Source organism: Heptranchias perlo, chromosome 3 (assembly GCF_035084215.1).
Source record: "Heptranchias perlo isolate sHepPer1 chromosome 3, sHepPer1.hap1, whole genome shotgun sequence".
In the NCBI taxonomy this organism is placed as follows: Eukaryota; Metazoa; Chordata; class Chondrichthyes; order Hexanchiformes; family Hexanchidae; genus Heptranchias; species Heptranchias perlo.
In genome coordinates this window covers 99,581,335-99,602,193 of record NC_090327.1, presented here as the reverse complement: position 1 = coordinate 99,602,193, position 20,859 = coordinate 99,581,335, and the positions used below count along the sequence as shown (strand labels likewise).

General features: G+C 44.7%; 1 protein-coding gene across 8 annotated transcripts in view; it reads left to right on the top strand.

Moving 5' to 3' along the window:
- The window catches only part of clasp2 (cytoplasmic linker associated protein 2), a 451,600-nt gene that overhangs the window by 256,334 nt on the left and 174,407 nt on the right, over positions 1 to 20,859 (top strand). For all 8 annotated transcript variants that reach the window (XM_067981116.1, XM_067981105.1, XM_067981128.1 and 5 more), the window contains 3 exons: positions 432 to 599; positions 14,317 to 14,366; positions 18,992 to 19,156. In XM_067981116.1, the coding sequence (XP_067837217.1) occupies positions 432 to 599; positions 14,317 to 14,366; positions 18,992 to 19,156 (383 nt within the window). The remainder of the gene's footprint in view (positions 1 to 431; positions 600 to 14,316; positions 14,367 to 18,991; positions 19,157 to 20,859) is intronic.

The window sequence follows — 20,859 nt, the reverse complement described above, 5'->3', positions numbered from 1 at the left end:
CAGAGGGCTCATCGTGCCTGTGTAACCATACTTAAGCAAGAGTCAGCTTCTTGAGGACAGGAGAAAATGGAGATGGGGAAAGTCTTGGTTTTCCTGCGTAGTTTTTCAGTGAATTCCAGATTTTAAATGACGTTAAGATTAGAAATTGTACATATTTTTATTTACTCAACATTAAACACACTGAGGTAATTATGTAACATCAGAATTAACATGTTCCTGTTAGAAAAATCATTGGGTGGAATAATACTCAGCAATTTGAATCCAATTATTTCATTACTTTTCTGTTGCTATGCAGATTTTTTTCACATTTGACTTTGATTTGTTTTCCCAGAAATTAGTTAAGTAGAGGCTATCTATAACATTGCTTACAGATGAACACCTAATGTTCCTTTCAAATGCTTAAACTTGTAATATTTAATTTTTCTGGATAGAACTTATTGGAGTCTTCGAAACCACTTTCCTGCGGAAGCTGATGCATTGTACAACTCCCTGGAGCCTTCCTATCAAAAAGGTTTTCAGGCTCACCTGAAGAGTTCCACTAGCGCTGCATCTCTCCCCCACTCGGACCGGTCCTCTTCCAGCTCACAAGAGAGCCTTAAGTATGAATAGATTGTTTTTAAAATTATTTTCCTGAAAATAAATCACTGTGTCGGTGTCTCATAAGGCAAAAACTCCCACAACACCAGGTTTATTGTGGTTTCAGACCTGACAACAATACTCAGCCTACGGGGTGGGAGAGGAGCTAGTGTGGGTGTTGGTGGACATCTCCACCAGCCTCAATACAGCCATTCTCTGTTTAGCCCTGAAACCTTTCATAATATATTGAATCAACATTTTCTTCCAACAGATTAAGTTGTCTAAAAAATTAATAGTAAAGGTCACAATTTGAGAGTCTGTCACTGTGTTTTGCATTGTGCAGAAAATGTGGTTAGTGGAACTATGTCACCTACTGGTTCAGCTTACATTTTAAATGGAAGCCCCTGTAGTATGGAAGGACTGTGACCCTGATCAAAACAAAAATGATTTACATGTGACTTTTACTTGACAACAGTAAAATCACTTGGAAGTTCTGTCGTTGATGAAGATCCACTGCTCCTTTAAAGAATCATTTTAAATTGACATTGTTCGGTGGAAGAAATGAACTGAGATAATGTAGGGATTATTCTGCCCATTCTAACTCCTTGCTTGTAGCACTTATACATTATAGGTCTTTCGTACTTCAAGAATGCAGGTAATTCACCGTTGTTGAATAGTTATCTTCTATTTCTACTGTGATTGTGGTTCTAACTTTTACACTTACGAAATATCTTTTTATCGGGACTACATATTAACCTTTTGATCACAGATAAATTTGTTTGTTCAGGAATTTTGGGGTTCTGGAGGCTGGCAATATGCATATCTGTGTTGCCCTTTTTTCATTTGATGTGTAAAAATATGTCCAAGATTGATCTAAGCCTGGGCTTTTGATTGGCTGAAAATACAGCCTTGAAACAGGTTTCCACCTCCAAAATGGACGATGAGAGTCAAAAGGAAGAAGGTAAAGGGTTTAATCTTTATTTCTGGGGGGAGCAGAGAGCAAAAGTTCAAGTGGGATAGGATAGGTTAGATTAGGGAGAAAAATGTAAAGTTTAAGTTTAAAAAAAGTAAAACCATATACAAAATGAGGTCAGGATCCCCATGTAATCACTTCTAATTTAATGTTCTTATGTAAGTTGTTGCCTGTCACTGTTAATGAACCAATCAAATCACTCAAAATGCTCTTTCAAAGAATTTCCTCTGCTATTACTCATCAGTAATTAGAATTTATGACCAAAATCAGGTTTTAACCAACATTTTTAAAAAACAAACTCCACAATAAGATGATTAAATTCACCCATTGAAATGTCTTGTTAATATCTTAATTACACTTTTTATTTCAAGCCCACAACTTTTTTGAGGAGGTCACGAACATGGTGGACAGGGAAGTGTCTATGGATGTTGTCTATATGGATTTCCAGAAGGGATTTGATAAGGTTCCGCACAAGAGGTTATTAGCAAAAAAAAAGGAGCACATGGAATTAGAGATAACCTTGTAATATGGATTGGTAATTGGTTGGGAGGCCAGGGATAGAGAGTAGGGATAAAGGGTTTGTTCTCTGATTGGCAGGATGTGACAAGTGGTGTACCCCAGGGATCTATTTTGGGGACTCACCTTTTCACCATATATATTAATGACTTGGATGAAGGAATAAAGAGTTGTATATGTATAAGTTTGCAGATGACACTTAGTTAGGAGGCTCACGAAGTTATGTGTTTGGAAGCAGGGATATAGACAGATTCAGTGAGTGGGCAAAACTGTGGCACATGGAGCTTAATGTGGGGAAGTGTGAGGTGATCCATTTTGCATCTGAGAAAGACAAATTGAAATATTTTCTTAATTGAGATAAGGAGCTGTGGAGGAAGAAAGAAAGACTTGTATTTATTGCGACCTCAGGACGTCCCAAAGTGCTTTACAGCCAATGAAGTACTTTTGAAGTGTAGTCACTGTTGTAATGCAGGAGCAACGGGATTTAGTTGTCCATGTACATACATCACTTTTAAAAACTAGTGCACAGGTACAAAAAGTAATCAAAGGCTAATGGAATGTTGGTTTTTATCTCCAGGGGATTGGAATTCAATAGTGAGGAAGTGATGCTTCAATTGTACAGAGCCTTGGTCAGACTCCATCTCGAGTACTGCATTCAATTTTGGGCACCGAATTTCAGGAAATATATTTTGACCTTGGAAAGGGTAGAGTGCAGATTGACCAGGGCTTGAAGGGTTAAATTATGAGACTGAATAGTGACGTTGGATCATGACTTCGATTTTCGTGCCCCTCTGATATCGCGCATGCACAGGACTTCTCCAGATTGATGACATCACTTTCCGCGCACTCGCACTGCGCCTGTGCCTGGCCTTCCGAAAACATGGCCCAACTTGTTGTCATTCCTGCACACGATCCAGGTATAACGGGAGTATGGGGGGAGGAGGAGAGCACAGCACAGGTGTAAGTGGGGAGAGGAGAGGACGATCGAGGTATAAGTGGGGTGGAGAGGAGAGCACGCTGCAGACATAAGGGGGGAGGGAGGAGAGCACGATGCAGGTTTAGGGAGCCAGGGGGAGCGTGGAGAGCACAGCCAACTTGGGAGGAAGTGGAGAGCAGAATGCAGATCTAATGGGAGGGGAAGAGGAGACTACGATGCAGGTAGCGGGGGTGGGGGGTGTAGGAGAGCACAATACAGGTATTGTGGGGGGGCAGAGGAGAGGAGAACACGATTCAGGTCTATGTGGGGGTTGGGTAATGAATTGGATAGCCAGGTGGTGAAGGATAGACTACTAGAGCCTGATATTCAGTTGCTACCAAGCCTTTATTCACAGAGATCCACATTACCACCCCCACACCCTAGATTAGCTTTCTTATAAATGGACACGAGCGTTCCGAATTGATTCGCACCACCTGAATACAATTAACACGAATTGATATAAATCACATGGATACAATTAACGGGAGGGAGGGTGAGAAGAACACGTTACAGGTCTGGGGGGGGGAGAGGGGGATTAACGGGGAGGAGGAAGAGAGAGATAGAGGGCGAACATGATCCAGATCTAACGGAGGGCGTGGGGAGGAGGGAGAACGTGATCCATCTCTGCATCTGGGTCACGATCTACTCTCCTGCCCCGCAAACCCGGGTTGGACCGAGATCACGTTCTCCCACACAGTCACCACCCTGCCCCCCCACCCCGGAGCGCACTCTTGAGCAGAATGGAATAAAGGGGGCAGTAGCAACATGGATACAGAATTGACGAAGTGATAGGAAACAGAGTAGTGGTGAATGGTTGTTTTTCGGACTGGAGGGTGGTGTGCAGTGGTGTTCCCCAGGAATCGGTGCTGGGACCACTGCTTTTCTTGATATGTATTAAAGACTTGGACTTGGAAGTTCAGGACTTTAGTTACATGGATGGACTGGAGAAGCTGGGGTTGTTCTTCTTGGAACAGAGATGGTTGAGAGGAGATTTGATAGAGGTATTAAAAGTCATGAAGGGTCTAGACAGAGTAGATAGAGAGAAACTGTTCCCATTGGCGGAAGGGTCAAGAACCAGAGGACGTAGATTTAAGGTGACTGGCAAAAGAACCAAAGGTGACATGCAGAAAAGCTTTTTTATACAATGAGTGGTTGGGATCTGGAATGCACTGCCCGAGGGGGTGGTGGAGGCAGACTCAATCATGGCCTTCAAAAGGGAACTGGATTAGTACTTGAAAGGAAAAAATTTGCGTGGCTACGGGGATAGGGCGGGGGAGTGGGACTAGCAGGAATGCTCTTGCTTAGAGCCGGCGCGGACTCGATGGACTGAATGGCCTCCTTCCTTGCTGTGATCTTTCTATGGTTCTATGAAATGGCAGAGTTGATTTTTTGGAAGGCCCAGCACAAGTACACAGAGGTGCTGCACATGCGCATCGTCGACCGGCCCGGGAGTTAGGACGCAGTGTCACTATTAACTTCTTAACATGAGAGGTGACAACCTGCCCGAGCGCGCCCCCCCCCCCCCATTTTCCAGCCAATAAACCTGAAAACAACAAAATAATCCATGTTCCACATCAATGTCCCATCGGTCACTGCGGCTCTCTCCCAGAATGTTTAATTTGATGGAGTGATTAGCGACAAGTTCTGGTTTTCGGTCGACCCAATGATGTCATCCTTCTGCGCGTGCGCCGGGCCACCCGATGACGTCACTCAGCGCCTGCTTAAAAGATATGGCTCCGCTAGTGACGTCACACCTGATGACGTCACACCTGATGACGTCACCTTCACCTGTTCTTGCTGAATGAAATGTGCCTCACTAAATCAACCTTGTAGCTCAAATAATCTGAACTAGTCAATGCAGTGGATTTGTCAAATTCAGCCTTAGAGAAATGGCTACAGCATCCTGTATGACCTTGTAGTGCCCGTTCATGAGGTCACATATTTGAAGGAGCCCACAAGTCAATTGCTAGGTTGGCCTGGCGTGAGGTTTTTCAGAATCAAAGCGAAGTGGGAGGCTGCTCAATGTGGAGGCCTCCCTCCCCCTGCAGACGCGACTTTCGTGGGAGTTTTTACAAATCATGCTGTTGGCTTGCCATACATGACTCCAGGTTCACAATGACTGGCACAAATTGGTGCCGTGTAGCTCTCTATAGTGTGGGGCCTGGCTTGCCAGACTGGCCAGTCCTCATTGCTACTTCATTCACCTGCTTGTCCATTTGGTCGGCCCTCGACCTGGGAAGTAGCTGCTGTGCTACTGCTCTACCTGGCCGTTGAACTAGTTTTGTGCCTCCTGACTGAGTTTTTTTTTTAGTATCTTGGTGTGTGACACTTCAACAATTTCCACCCACTTCTGGGTGAGCAAGGGCCAAAATTCTGTGAAAATCACTGCAAAACTTTTAAAATAACAACAGTCAGCTCTCGACGAGGTGCAGGCAAACACTGCGATACTGAAGCATGGCACAACCTTATGATGCACAAGCCAGTTGGTTGTCCTTTGCAACCCTCTCAAAGGTGCTGAATGCTTCGAGGAGGAAACATCTGAGCAGCCTGGTGGCTCGAGAAGGACCCTTCCTGCACCTGATCCACCCATTCTGTCATGGCATCTTGTTTACTCAAACAACAGCTCAGACTCACCTATTCAGGGAGGTGGTATTACCGACACAGGGCAGTTATTACTGGGTGGATCCCTGAGCAGGAGGAGCTGGTGGGCAACTTTGAGGAGACATCTGTCTCTCCCTGGAGGTGACATAAGCAAGAGACCTCAGCTGAGGATTCCAAGACCAATATCTCAAGGGCCGAGACTGTTAAAGATCAATGACTCTGGAGCATTTGTCTCACGTGCAGGCAGTGAAGACAGTCTCTTTCATGTGCTGATGATGGAACCATTGGAAGAGTCCAGAACCTGCACCTGCAATGCAATGAGGGAGGCATTACATGAAGTGAGGAAGAGCCTGGTGACTGTGACAGTCCAGGAGATCAATGTAGCGGCCAGCCAGACATCAGGAGGAAGAGTATAAGAGCAGTTGTCACTTCCGTAGTGGCAACAATTATTGCTTCCATAGGTGGAAGTCTTATAAAGTAGCCTTGACTGCTCAGAAACTGCAGTTTCAACATTATAGACGTGACTCCTGGTCAAATCTGTGTTCCAGAATCGCACCCCTATATGCTTGCAATTAACCAGCACCCCTCCACCTTTCATTTCATTTTAGGGAGCGTGCTGCCAGCAGAACGATCAGGGCCACAGTGGGGTCATGGGAGGGAAATCATGGCAGAAATCGAGGCAGCCAGTTTTGGTGCGGAGTTTTGGCTGAGGGGCCCTGCCCCACTTCACTTGCTAGACCACCTCTACTCCAACCAGAAATGGGTTGTTTTCATAAGAAAAGTCCAGGCCTTTATGTCAGAGTAAGTTGTGAACAGTTTGCTGCTCAGACCACTCCTTGAGTCCCTCGTGCAGTGCTGGCCACTGAGGCATAAGGGAGCTTCTGAAGTGCTGGGGCTAGTGCAAAGAAGTGCCACAAGGTGGATTGCCAGTTTCGGAGAAAATGACACAGCATTCCTAATTTGAATCTATCAGGAAACCACACGGACTGCAGCGGTTCAAGAAGGCGGCTCACCACCACCTTCTCAAGGGCAATTAGGGATGGGCAATAAATGCTGGCATCGCCAGCGACGCCCACATCCCGTGAACGAATAAAAAAAAAAATTCTTCACACAAAGAGGGATCAGTATTTGATTCAAGGTGAGCCAAATAGCCTTGCTCGCTTGTGATCTCTTTTTGAATGCGGAAGAGAAGGAGCAATGGAAGGAGGATCAGCAGCATTCATAGATACAATAACCTAACTGGCAGAGCGGCTGTAGGGATGAAGAGGAGGCACTCTGCAGTTTGTGTTGCCTGAAATTCCCAACAGCTGTTACCTGTATTCCAAAAGACGTTGTGCGTTTTCTGCAGCTGTGGAGTACAAGGCAATGCTGCTGTCCATTGGCTCCATACCTGTCCGCAATCTTTCCCTCAACTCCATGTTTGAACCTCTCCAATCAGGTTTCCACCTGTTCTGCAGCACTGAAACAGTCCTAAACAAAGTCAAAATTGACATCCTCTGTGACTGTGACCTTGGTGCACTATGCCGCCTCATCTTTGTCTGTAGCTTTTAACACGGTTGACCACACCATCCTTCTCCAACGCCTCCTTTGTTGTTGAACTGAGTGGGACTGCCCTTGCTTGGTTCCACTATTACCTATCCAGTCGTAGCTAAAGAATCTCCTGCAATGGCTTCTCTTCCCGCCTCGCACCGTTAGCCCTGTAGTCCCCCTTGGTCCCCTCCTATTTCTCATCTACATGCTGCCCCTAGGTGACATCATCTAAAGACATGACGTCACATTCCACATGTATACTGACAACACCCAGCTCTACCTCACCGTCACCATCTCTCGACCCCTCCACTGCCTCTGAGTTGTAAGACTGCTTGCCCAACATTCAGTCTTGATGAATTGCAAATTCCTTCAATTAAACACTGGAAAGACTGAAGCCATTGTCTTCGGCTCCTGCCACAAACTCTGTTCCCTCCCTACTGATTCCATCCCCCTCCCTGGCAACTGTCTCAGGCTGAAATAGACTGTTCGCAACCTCGGTGCCCTATTTGACCCTGAGCTGAGCTTCGGACCCCATATCCTCAACATCACAAAGACTGTCTACTTCCACCTCCGTAACACGTAACACGGCCAGTCTCAGCCCCTGCCTCAGCTTATCTGCTGCTGAAGCCCTCATCCATGCATATGTTACCTCCAGACTTGATTATTCCAAATCTATCCTGGCCAGCCTCCCATCTTCCACCCTCTATAAACTTGAGTTCATCCAAACTCTGCTGACCGTATCCTAACCCGCGCCAAGTCCCGCTCACCCTACGCTCCTGTGCTCATTGTTGGCTCCCAGTCCACCATTGCCTTGATTTTAAAATTCTCATCCTTGTGTTCAAATCCCTCCATGGCCTTGCCCCTCCCTATCTTTGTGTCCTCCTCCAGCCCTACCACCCTATAACAACTCTGCGTTCCTCCAACTCTGGCCTCTTGTGCATCTCTCACTCCTTTTGCCCCACCACTGGCAGTCATGCTTTCAGCATCTCTCTTGACCCCTAAGCTCTGGAATTCCAACCCTAAACATCTCTGCCTCTTCATCTCTCTCTCCTCCTTAAAACCTACCTCTTTAACCAAGCTTTTAGTCACCCATCCTAATTTCTCCTTCTTTGGCTTGGTGTCCATTTTTGTTTGATTACACTCCTGTGAAGTGCCTTGCGACGTTTCCCTATGTTGAAGGCACCATATTACATAGTTACATAGGGCCCGATATTACCATGGCGGTGGGTTTGTGGCGGGGGGTAGATTGGGCGCGTGGGTAACGTGCCCGGTGAAATCAGTCTGCTCTGCGCGCAATCGCAGGCTGATTGGATCCACTTGCCTATTCTTCCGGGTTCCCCGCTGCTAGGCTGCGCGGCGGGCGGACTGCGCGTGCGCAGTAAGGTCTGTCAGCTGGAGGAGCTCTATTTAAAGGGGCAGTCCTCCGCTGACTGATGCTGCAAGAAATAGGAAAAATTACAGCATGGAGCAGCCCAGGGGGAAGGCTGCTCCCAGGTTTAATGATGCCTCACTCCAGCTCTTATTGGATGGGGTGAGGAGGAGGGGAAGGACAGAGATCTTCCGACAGAGATCTTCCCCCCGGCGGGTGGGAGGAAGCGGCCTGCCTCTGCCACCAAGAAGGCCTGGCTCGAGGTGGCAGAGGAGGTCACCTGCACCACCAACATATCGCCCACCTGCATACAGTGCAGGAGGCGCTCCAATGACCTAAGTAGGTCAGCCAAAGTGAGTACACTTACTCATTCCCCGACACTCCGTCTGCCACATCACCGCCCCCACCCCACATCTCCTTCTGCACTGCCAACACTACTCTGTCACATCACTCCTCACACCCACTCAAACCTCATCCTCATCTTACCTGCACTTCCTCAACTCGCCAGTACTCATCCTGCCACTACCACTCAACCCAATCCTCTTACAATCTCATGGCTCTCTCTCATACTCACCCTCTCATGCATCTCTTTCACAGTCAGCCTCACTCAACCTGCCACTACCTGTGCTGCAGCCACAGGGCATGCATCACATATATGCAGTAGGAAGCGTAAGGCAAACGTGTCTTGAGCATGAAGGGGATGCACAAGGGTGTTTGAGGGTTTGTCATGGTTTTTACTTATAATTAATTTCTGATCAACTCACATTACATATTATATTGGCACCACTACTGCCACGTCTTTGCGGATCTTGTCTGGTTTGTGCAATAATGCCCTTTCCTGAGGATCACTATGAAGACCCACAACTGATGACACCCATTGTGTCACTGCAGAGTGGGTGTAGCTGTATTTGCAGGGCTCTTTTGTGCAGACGACTGAGCGACGTCGGCGGTGTCCCCATTGGCACCCTGGAAGGATGCGGAGGAGAAGTTGTTGAGGGCAGTGGTGACTTTGACAGCGACAGGTAAGAAGATGGTGCTCGGGCCAGCCGGGAGCAGCTTGGCATGAAGGAGGCTGCAGATGTCCACGACTACATGTCGAGTGACTCTGAGCCTCCGTGTGCACTGCTGCTCAGAGAGGTCCAGGAAGCTGAGCCTCAGTCTATGGACCCTGTGGCATGGGTAGTGCCCCCTGTGACGCATCTCTCTCTGCGGTTGCCCTCCCTCCTGCTGTGCAGGTGGATGTGTCACAGCACTGTGTTGTGGAGCTCCACGTGTCAGAGGTGGCCAGCGAGGCGGGTGATGCTGTTCGCCCTCTGAGGAGGTCATGACTGCAGCTACGGCGGCTCCCATCCGGAAGATGTACATCTGAGGGGGTCTGCAAGGGAGGTACATGTCTCTGGACCCCGGGGTAAGTGTGCAAGATGGTAAATTTTGTTAGGAGGAGGGTGGTGGAGGCCAAACTTCGTCCAAAGTGACAGAGTGGCCTGCTGCAATGAGTGAGTGTCTCTCTTTCTCTCCCGCCCCCCCCCCCCCCCCCCCAAATGGACCTTTGCAGCTGCCACAGGCTGATGGCTGCAACACGTCCATTTGAACTGGGAGTGTTTCCCCCAGTACGGGAAACAGTCCCAATCAGTTGCAAAATCCCATCCCTGCTAAAATAACAGGTCAATCAGGTCTGTAAACAACCTGAAGTACCTGTTCAATTACTTTAAGTGGCACCAGCTGGCGGGAGTCCCACATGCGGGGGTTGCGCGCGCACGTGAGCGCGTCAGTGGGAAACCTGGAAGTAGGCGGGTTGGAGCCGGGCTTCCGATTTTCGCAGCCTCCCCGCCACCAACACACCCGATTGTGGGTGCGAAAATCGAGCTCATAGAGTCTATAAGCACAGAAACGGGCCATTTTACCCAATTTGTCTATGCCGGTGTTTATGTTCCCCACGAGCCGCCTCCTACCCCTCTTCATCTAACCCTATCAGCATATCCTTCTATTTCTTTCCCCCTCTTGTGCTTATCTAGCTTCCCCTTAAATGCATCTATGCTATTCGCCTCAACTACTCCTTGTTGTCGAACGTTCCACATTCTTACCAATCTTTGGGTAAAGAAGTTTCTCCTGAATTCCCTACTGGATTTATTAGTGACTATCTTATATTTATGACCACTAGTTTTGGATTCCCCCACAAGTGGAAACGTTTTCTCTACATCTACCCTATCAAACCCTTTCAGAATCTTAAAGAAGTCTTATCAGATGACCCCTCGGTTTTATCTTTCCTCGAGTAAAGAGCCCCAGCCTGTTCAGCCTTTCCTGATAAGTATATCCTCAGTTCTGGTATCATCCTTGTGAATCTTTTTTGCACCTTCTCCAGTGCCTCTATTGTTTTTAATAATATGGAGACCAAAACTGTGCACAGTACTTAGTGTGGTCTAACCAAGATTCTATACAAGTTTAACATAATTTCTCTGCTTTTCAATTCTATCCCTCTAGAAATGAACCCCAGTGCTTGGTTTGCCTTTTTTTATGCCCTGTGTTGCTACTTTTAGTGATTGGTATATCTGTACCCCGAGATCCCTTTGTTCCTCTACTCCATTTAGACTCTTATTATCCAAGCAGTATGTGGCCTCCTTATTCTTCCTACCAAAATGCACCACCTCACTTATCTATATTGAAATTCTTTTGTCGCATTCTTCCTCAGTATTAACTATACCCCACAATTTGGTGTCATCTGCAAATTTTGAAATGGTACTTCCAATTCCTGAGTCCAAATCGTTAATATAAATTGTGAACAACAATGATCCCAGCACCAATCCTTGTGGGACACCACTTCCCACCTTTTACCAACCTTAACCCCAACTCTCTGTTTTCGGTTTTGTAGCCAGCTTGCTATCCATTCTGCTACTTGTTCCCTGACTCCACATGCTCTGAACTTAGTCATGCGTCTACTACGCAAGTTGTTCTTACTATGTTAAGTCTCTCTGAATAATGGTGCCTGGAATGCACAAGATAGCAGGATGATGACCACCTTGCTACAAATTCTGCCTTAGATATTCTCTCAACGCAGGTGTGTGCCCATACTGACCAGTGAAAGTTGGGCCAAATTTAACATATTTCAGCATAACCTCACAGAATTCCCTCCTCATAAAGAAGAGAAATATGGACCTCTCTTCTGGATTCCCCCACCAGACTAGATACGTGCTTTCGGTGGCCATCTGTGTGTTAGCATTAGCACAGTCTGGCTCCTCTACTGTAAGAACTGCATGTTACCACCTTCAAGATTAGCACTTGGAGAGTTTTAGCACTGTGCAGTATCTGAACTCAGGAGTGTTAATACTATGCCTTGTCTGAACTCGGGAGTTTTGGAGCTGTGCTGTGTTGAAGCTCCATACATTGTAGAGTTCAGATAACGCACACCACTAACAATCCCGAGTTCAGACAAGGGACACCACTGACACTCCACTCTGCAGTGTGCCTGCCAATGACTCGATCAACTTCGACATTTCAGGCAGAGTGCTGGGTGAGTGCTGGCCAATTACACCTCCCACTTCCTGGTGGTGTCACTACACTGCTTTATTAATCGTAATGTCATGGTCGACAAACGCAGCCTTAAATTATGGGGACACGTTGCATAAACTTGGTTTGTATTTCCTTAAGTTTAGAAGTTTGAGGGGCGATCTAATCGAGGGGTTTAAAATGATGAAGGGGTTTGATGGGGTGGATAGACAAATATGCACCTCTTTTCTGGATTCCCCCACCAGACTAGATACGTGCTTTCGGTGGCCATCTGTGTGTTAGCATTAGCACAGTCTGGCTCCTTTACTGTAAGAACTGCATGTTACCACCTTCAAGATTAGCACTTGGAGAGTGTTAGCACTGTGCAGTATCTGAACTCAGGAGTGTTAATACTATGGTGGGGAATCCAGAAGAAGACGACATGATCTTAAAATTCGAGGTAGGCCATTCAGGAGTGAAATGATGAGACACTTTTTCACGCAGGGCAGTGGAAATCTGGAACTTGTTCCCCCAAAAGACTGTGGATGGTGGATTAACAGCAATTTTTAAGACTGAGGGTGATAGATTTTTGTTAGGCAAGGGTATCAAGGTATATGGAACAAAGACGGGTAAATGGAGTTGAGGTACAGATCAGTCATGATGTAATTGAATGGCGGAACAGGCTCCATGGGGTGACTGGATTACTGCAGTTCCTATGTTCTCTCAAAAGCCTGGGCTTTGACTGGATATTTTTTATCTCACGGCAAATGGAGAGAGCTTTTAATTGCATCGATGCAGTTTGAGCATGTGCAGTTAGCAGAATTTCCCAGCAAGCAATCTGTGTATCAACAAGACCTGAAATGTAGAAGGGTGTGTCTCCTCATTCTGTGAGGATTTGAGAGTTTCCTTGCTTTTTCCAAAAGGCTTTAAATGAAATTGCAGATTGCATTGTCAAAGCTTTATTCCAGGCATGTCTGCATTTATTTAAATTTTATTGGCAGACAGCACCTGTGACTCGGTTTCAGTGTTGACAGTTAGAAAAGAAAACACATTAATAGAATTTCTAGAAATTGGATGGCTGTTTATTACTATTGAAAATCCAATTTTAAAAAGAGTATTTTCTGAACCATTTTGAGACTTAAAGAAATGTTTATTTATAAATCTTGAAAACTGCATAAACATTGAGTTTTTTGTGCTGGTTTTGGTTTGCTTCGTGAAATTTGTTTATTAAGACTGTGAATGTTGACAAACTTGCTAATAGTGCACTAAATCTTCGACTTCTTTTCTCATGCACGAGTAAACTGCACAGCTCCAGCATTTTATTTTCTGTCCATTAATTTTAAAAAGCATAAACTTTATGGTTAAATGCTTTAAAGCAGTAAAATATAGGCAAGAACTTGCTGATGATGGGCACAGGGAGTGGTGAGACTGTCAATGGAGCCGTGGATGGGTCAGGGAAGAGGCTGATGCGGGGTGGGTGCGGTCGTGATACGACCTTTTAGTTCGTGAGTAGCCAACAGCAGTTTTGTTTCCGGTATCCTGCCCCCCCCCCCCCCAGACTGTTAGAATTTAGACCCTGTACCTCTCAATTTTGCCAAATCCCAGCGACCCCAAACACGACCAGACTCGAGCCCTCCTCCGTCTTTCTGGACTCTAGCAACACCGTGGAATCTGGGATTTGGGTGTCCTAAACATTGAGACCCAATGCTCAGACTGCTCTCCAATGCACCCTCATCCTGAGACATTCCTTCCCAATACCCCCAGGCGTCAAGATCCTTCTCCCAATAATGCTAGAACCTTGCACTCTACAGTTCTTGGAACTCTGGGACCCCCATCCCCTCAAAATATTATTAGACCCTGAGACTGCATCCCAGTTTTGCTTTAACATTCAAGGGCACCAGTTTGAGATTTCAATGGAGAAATGAACGGTGTCACAGAATTCAATCTACAAAACATCAGTAAAAATTCTGGGATCTCATGTAATAAAAATGGAATTCAACTTATTCAGCTGCTGTGACAAACCAGCAACCACCATGATTCAGTGAAAGCAGTTGGCAGCAGTTGATGCTGGAAGCCAAGGGTCAGTGATGGAAAACTATATATATTGATAATATGTCAAAGATGGAGGCCCTATTGAGATGTTGGTTACCTAATGGGAAATTTTTAAGTTTCTTTTTTAAAAGCATTGAATATAATAATATATGATGAGATGCATGGGACATGTGGCATGCAATCTGTGTTTATTTATATTCCCCATCTGGGTTGATGTAAGCTGTTTTGTTTTTTTTCCAGCCGTGCCTTTCCTGCTAAATGGTCAGTTGCAAGTGGAGGTGCCTCAAGAGGTTAGTTTTGTGTTTAAAAATTCAGAAATAAAACTATGAAATACATATTCGGGATAGTGGACGTTGTTTAACATCCACCCTCGTGATTTTTATTCATGTATATCCTACAATCTGATCTCTCGCATTCCAGACTGGACGCAGGGACATTCTTGTTGTATTAATTAAACATTGGCCTAGTTTCCTTTGCTGTTCTACATTACAACACTCAGTGCTACCTTGCATTAGTTTGTACTTATGAAAACAAACTGGACTATCAGTGACCTATAAAAAGTAATTGGACCATCTTTCACTTTTTTCAAGTCCATTACCATCTTCCTTTGTCCTCTCTACTGCGTTTGCCTTTTATTTGTTTTATTTCTCCAGCTTTTATTTATCGGACTTCATTTTTTCTCTCACTGTTTTTCTATATTTTTTCTTCTTTCTTTGTCCTGTGCGAAAACAGCATCTCACCAGCTGACTCATCATTCAAATATATATATTGAACGCCGTTAAGTTCCTGTACTTACCTCACAGATACGGACTAAACTTACCAAAAATAAAGTTAGGGCTTGACCGTTCCAGTCTAAGTACCCTTTTAACGGCGTGGTACATCTTAATTATTGCCAAACAACCTCTTTAGCACTGAAAATTAACTTTTACAAGTGTGGAGTTTCATTCCTTCATTGTTGGAGATATTAAAAAAAAATAGAATTTTTAAAAACTTTTTCTTTCTGTCTATTTTATCTCTGACTCTTAATTCAGTCTTTGCTTACTGCACCTGATTTGACATTAAATTCACTATTCTAACTTACACTTCCTGGTTCAGTCTCTGCGCTGCTCATTAACGATTCTTTAGCATGATTAGTTCAGGAGATACACAGTTGCTTGCCCTGTTCACACAGGCCCAGATGCCCTGTAGAGGGTGCTGTTTGGCTGTCCTGTTGACAGTAACTTGCAGTGCAAAAGCTCGTAGAAAGTCGATGGGCAAGTGCAAGTCTAACGAATGGCTTGCGTCATCCGGCCCCTTGTTGTTTGTGGGACCTTGCTGTGCTCAAATTGGCTGCTGCCTTTGCCTACAGAACAGTAACTACACTTCAAAATTAATGAAATGGCTGTGAAGTGCTTTGAGACATCTTAAGGCATGTTCTTTGTTCCTTAAAAGCAGTAGCGTGCAAAGGGCTAAGGCCTCAGAACGGTGTGTTCCCCAGCTGGGCTGAGATGCAATATCCCCTTCAGCACTAGCCCATTACCTGCATCAAAACAAACTGCCTGCCTCCATGTTTGAGTCGCCATGTCTTCACAAATAATTGCAGAAGTCTTTCAATACTGTCAATCATAATCATCATCATTGATCGACTATTGTCGGAGCACCTGTGACTGTCCTCCACAGTGCTCTATAAGTCGCGGGCTTGAACTCTGGTGTTGTGTTTCAGGCTGTCTGTAGTTGCTCTTTTATTGACTTATTATATGTTGTAGCTGCATCGCAGCTTGCAGGTTCTGGACGTCGTTGGCTGATTCAAGGATTAGGTTCATCCGCCTTTTAATGGTATTTCCTCCAGCAAGGGTCTCACTACCATTCTCCAGGCGTTTATCCACCTGAAGCCGTTGACACTTACTGAAGGTGGCCAGGTTACTTGACCGCCGCCCGTTACTCAGCATTGACAGGCGTTTCATTTACTGTCATTATGGGAGCAGGTTTTAATACCTGACCTGACACCAAAATACTGTCAAACTGCAATAGTTTTGATGATGAGCATTTTCATAGAATCACAGAATGATACAGCACAGGAGGCAATTCGGCCCATCGTGCCTTTGCCAGCTCTTTGAAAGAGCTATCCAATTAGTCCCACTCCCCTGTTCTTTCTCCATAGTCCTGCAGAATTTTCCCCTTCAAGTATTTATCCAATTCCCTTTTGAAAGCTATTATTGAATCTGCTTCCACCACCCTTTCAGGCAGTGCATTCCAGATCATCATAACTCGCTGCATAAATTTTTTTTTCCTCATGCCACCTCTGGTTCTTTTGCCATTTACCTTAAATCTGTGTCCCCTGGTTACCGAACCTTCCGCCAGTGGAAACAGTTTCTCCTTATTTACTCTATCAAAACCCTTGATGATTTTGAACACCTCTATCACATCTCCCCCCAACCTTCTCTGCTCCAAGGAGAATAACCCTAGTTTCTCTAGTGTCTCCACGTAACTGAAGTCTTTCATCCCTGGTACCATTCTAGTAAATCTCCTCTGCATCCTCTCTAAGGCCTGGACATCCTTCCTGAAGTGTGGTGCCCAGAATTGGTCACAATACTTCAGTGTTTTATAAAGGTTTAACATAACTTCCATGCTTTTGTACTCTCTGCCTCTATTTATAAAGCCAAGGATCCTGTATGCCTTTTTAACAGCCTTCTCAACTTGTCCTGCCACCTTCAAAGGCTTATGTACGTATACCTCAAGGTCTCTGTTCCTGCAACCCCTTTAAAATTGTACCTTTTAGTTTATGTTGCCTCTCCTTATTCTTCCAACCAAAATGAATCACTTCACACTCCTCTGCGTTAAATTTCATCTGCCATGTATCTGCCCATTTCACCAGTCTGTCTATGTCCTCCTGAAGTCTGTTACTATCCTCCTCGCTGTTTACTACATTTCCGGGTTTCGTGTCATATGCAAACTTTGGAATTATGCCCTGTATACCCAAGTCCAGGTCATTAATATACATCAAAAAGAGCAAGGTCAAAACCTTCACAGTTACTGAAGCTTATGATCCTTGCCTAAAATGCATATTATAGAAACATGATTTTGTGACTTGTCAAATTTGCCTTGGGTACACTAAAGCACCAGAAAAGCACCATCACAGACATGATAGATCAAATAGCCTCCTTATGTGCCATAAACTTTGACAAGCCTAAGAAACCCAGTCAAACCCAGTCATTGGTTGCTGAACTCATGCTGGCATTAATTGCTGCCAAGAAAACACTGGCACTGCAATGTTCAGGACTTCACTTGATACTGGGACTCTCCTTCATCTCAGTACCAAGGGATCACCAGCACTTATTGGCTTTATTACTTTTAATACCAATTTATTTCACTAATAATGGACTTGAAGCCTAGACCCGCTATACATAGTTCTCTTCTACTTAAAAATAACCAGAAATAAGACTCCTTCAAAGGAGGATATAGTTACATGTTGCCTAAGGAAAAATTGTTGGACCAAAGCTCCAAATACAGACTTGTTTAGTGTAAGAATTGCGCGAAGTCTGAATATAATTGTTCCCAGGGTCCCAGAACCTGGTTCTTCTCCGCACCTCTCTGTCAGGCAGTTTGCACAAGAATTGTCATGACCACATCCTATTGGATCATGGTTACAAATTTCTAGATCAACATACACATGTTGTCAATGTCTAATGCTAGGGTCTCAGCGAAATCTTGTGCAGATATCACGCACAGACTTGATAGTTTTACTTCTTGGAATGGGAAATCTACTGTATAGGGAATGAACCATGAGCCCGTAGAATGAGAGTCAGAGAATTGATGTACTTGGCTAATGAATTTACCAGCAGTGGTACAATCAGGTTCAGAAGACATGCCATCGGGCTAATTTGGCACTCTTGGACCACATAAAATGGGTATTTTCCAAAGTCAGTTGCTGCCCCAGTCCAAAACCAAATTACAGACTATAACACTGCACTGGGAAGCAGCTGTCTATACCTTGGATTTGACAGCAAGATCCATGACTTTTCAATGTATTGCTCCACAAATTGCCATGATCACATTTAGGGTCACTGCCTTGACGGCTACATCAGCAGCTGTTAAAATACCTTTTGGCAGCAAAGGTATTTTTGAGGAAAGATGGAACAGAAATCTTACAAGAAATACGAGCAGAACAGGCATACTTCAACAGGAATAGCTTTGAAAAGCAGGATTCCTTGTCAGAGTCCCCTCCTTCCTCAATCAACAGGTTTTAAAGCCCAGCTCAGCCACAGCCCTTTTTATATATTTGTTCTCTGGATATGAGTGATGCCGGCAAGGCTGCATTAATTGCCCATTCCAAGTTGTTCTGAGGATGTATTGGTGGGAGGGCCTACCCCTTGAACAGCTAGAGTCCTTGTAATGGTGGTTAGGTAAGGAATTCCAAGATTTTTAACCAATGGCGATGATGCAACAGTGATGTATGTGTAAGTCAGGATGGTATGTGACTTGGAGGGGAACATGGGGGTGATAATGTTCCAATGCCATTGCTGCTATTATCCATTTGTAGCAACAGAGCCACTGCCTTGGCTAAGATCAGTTGACTCAGCACAGTCTGGAAATCAAACCTTGGGGTTTTCAGTGTAATTATTCCTTCCAGTCTGTTGTGCATTATGGATCATTGATTCAGTTTCTGTTATAATTGAACTTTTTGAAATGGGCAGATGAACATTCCCTTGTGATACACGTATGTAATTATAGAAGAGATCATTACATTGTTTTGTCCTATTTCTATTCGATACCTACCCAATATTTTATTTCTTAAAATGTTGATAATTTTATTGTTAGGTCAATTTTATTGTTCGGTCAATTTTTTTTAAAGATTCAGAACCATTATTGCACTTGAACTTTGTTATTTTTAGTAACGCCTGTTAAACTTCAAAATCTTTCCCCTTCATTGTTTCAGGGCCAAGTGCAAAGTCTGCAGCCACCCCTGGGGGTTTGCAGCGCTCTAGAAGTGATATAGATGTAAATGCGGCTGCATCTGCGAAATCACGGCATACCACTGGACACACAAGGGCGAGCCGCTTAACTACATCAAATATCCCTGCAGGATCCTATGCTTCACTTGGTAAGATTTATTAGTTCAGGTTTTTCACCAAAACTTTTTATCTCCCTTGCCACTGATCGACGAATCATTGCCATGAGGCTGAAGATGCTTGAAGTTGTGTACTATATTCTTTGTTAAACATTGGATTTTTTTTTTACATCTTGATACCAGTAGCAATGTTAAAATCATCAATTAATTTAATTATGTGAAACTGGGAAAATAATTACACAATAGAATTTGGTATGTAATGTAGCTAGTTGATGATCTTGTTTATAATTTGCTGTTTAATTGTGGCATAGAACTTCATTCTAATACAATATAATGTTACCACTGAGAATGTTTCAGGGTTCATTTTATTTATGGTGATTTGCGGTGTGGATGTTGGCCAGGACATCAGAACTCCCTGCTCTTTGAATAGTGCAATGGGATCTTTTACATCCAGACAGGGCTTCAGTTTAATATCTCATCTGAAAGACAGCACATCCAACGATGCAGCACTGCCTCAGTTCAGACGGCCTAAATATGTGCTGAAGTCCTGCTGTGGGGCTTGAACCCACAACCTTTTGACTCTGAGGCAAGAATGCTACTAACTGTATACATTATAAAGTACATCATGCAACCTTCAGAATTGTTAGTATTTTTCACCTTCCCCTTGTGCACTTAACTCCAAAGACTGATTTCTCTAGTTTCTGTCCCATTTTCTTTTCTTGCCCTCTATGCCTTCTATGAACTTATCTCCTACATAAGGCCTAACCCCTGCTCCCTCGATCCCATTTGCACAAAACTCCTGACCAGCTAAATTCACTTCCAGGACTCCATGCTAGCTGACACTATAAATGGTTCCCTGTCTTGAGGCACTGTCCGCCTCTCTTTCTGGCGTCACCAACCCCTCCTCAAAAAACCTACCCTCCACCCCTTTGTTCCGACAAACTACTGCTTCATCTCTAACTTGCTGTTCCTCTCAAGTCCTTGAATACGTTGCCTACCAATTTTCTGCCCACCTCTCCCACAACTCCCTGCTTGAATTGCTCCAGTCAGGTTTCTGCCCCTTCAATAGCACCAAAACAGCCCTAACCAATGTTACAAATGACTGTGACCATGGTGCACCATCCCTCCTCATCCTCCTTAACCTCTCTGCAGCTTTCAACACTGTTCACCAAGCCATCCTTCAGTGCCTCGCCTCTGTTGCCCAGTAGCACTCTTCACTGATGATTCTGGAGTGTTGAGCTCCATAAAGGATGTTGTTAATGAAGCAGCCAACTCTAACTAACAGCAGGACCTCGACAACATCCAGACTTGGGCTGACAAGTGGGAGGTAACATTTACATCATATAAATGCCAGGTAATGACTATCTTCAACAAGAAAAAGCCCATCCATCTCAGCCTGACCATCACTGGCACCACCATCGCCAAGTCCCCCACCATCAACAGTCTGGGGGTCACCATTGACCAGAAGTTAAACTGGGATTCACATATGAACACTGTTGCTACAAGATCAGCACAGAGGCTGGGTACTGTTGAGTGGCTCACTTCTTGACCACTCAAAGCTTCGCCACCATATATAAAGCTCAAGTCAGGAGTGTGATAGAGTACTTGCCTGTATGGGTGCAGCCACAACAACGCTAAAGAAGTACAACATTATCTAAGACAGAGCAATTCACTTGATTAGCATCCCTGCCACAGGATTTAATATACCCTCCCTTCATCTGTGGTTGCAGTATGTA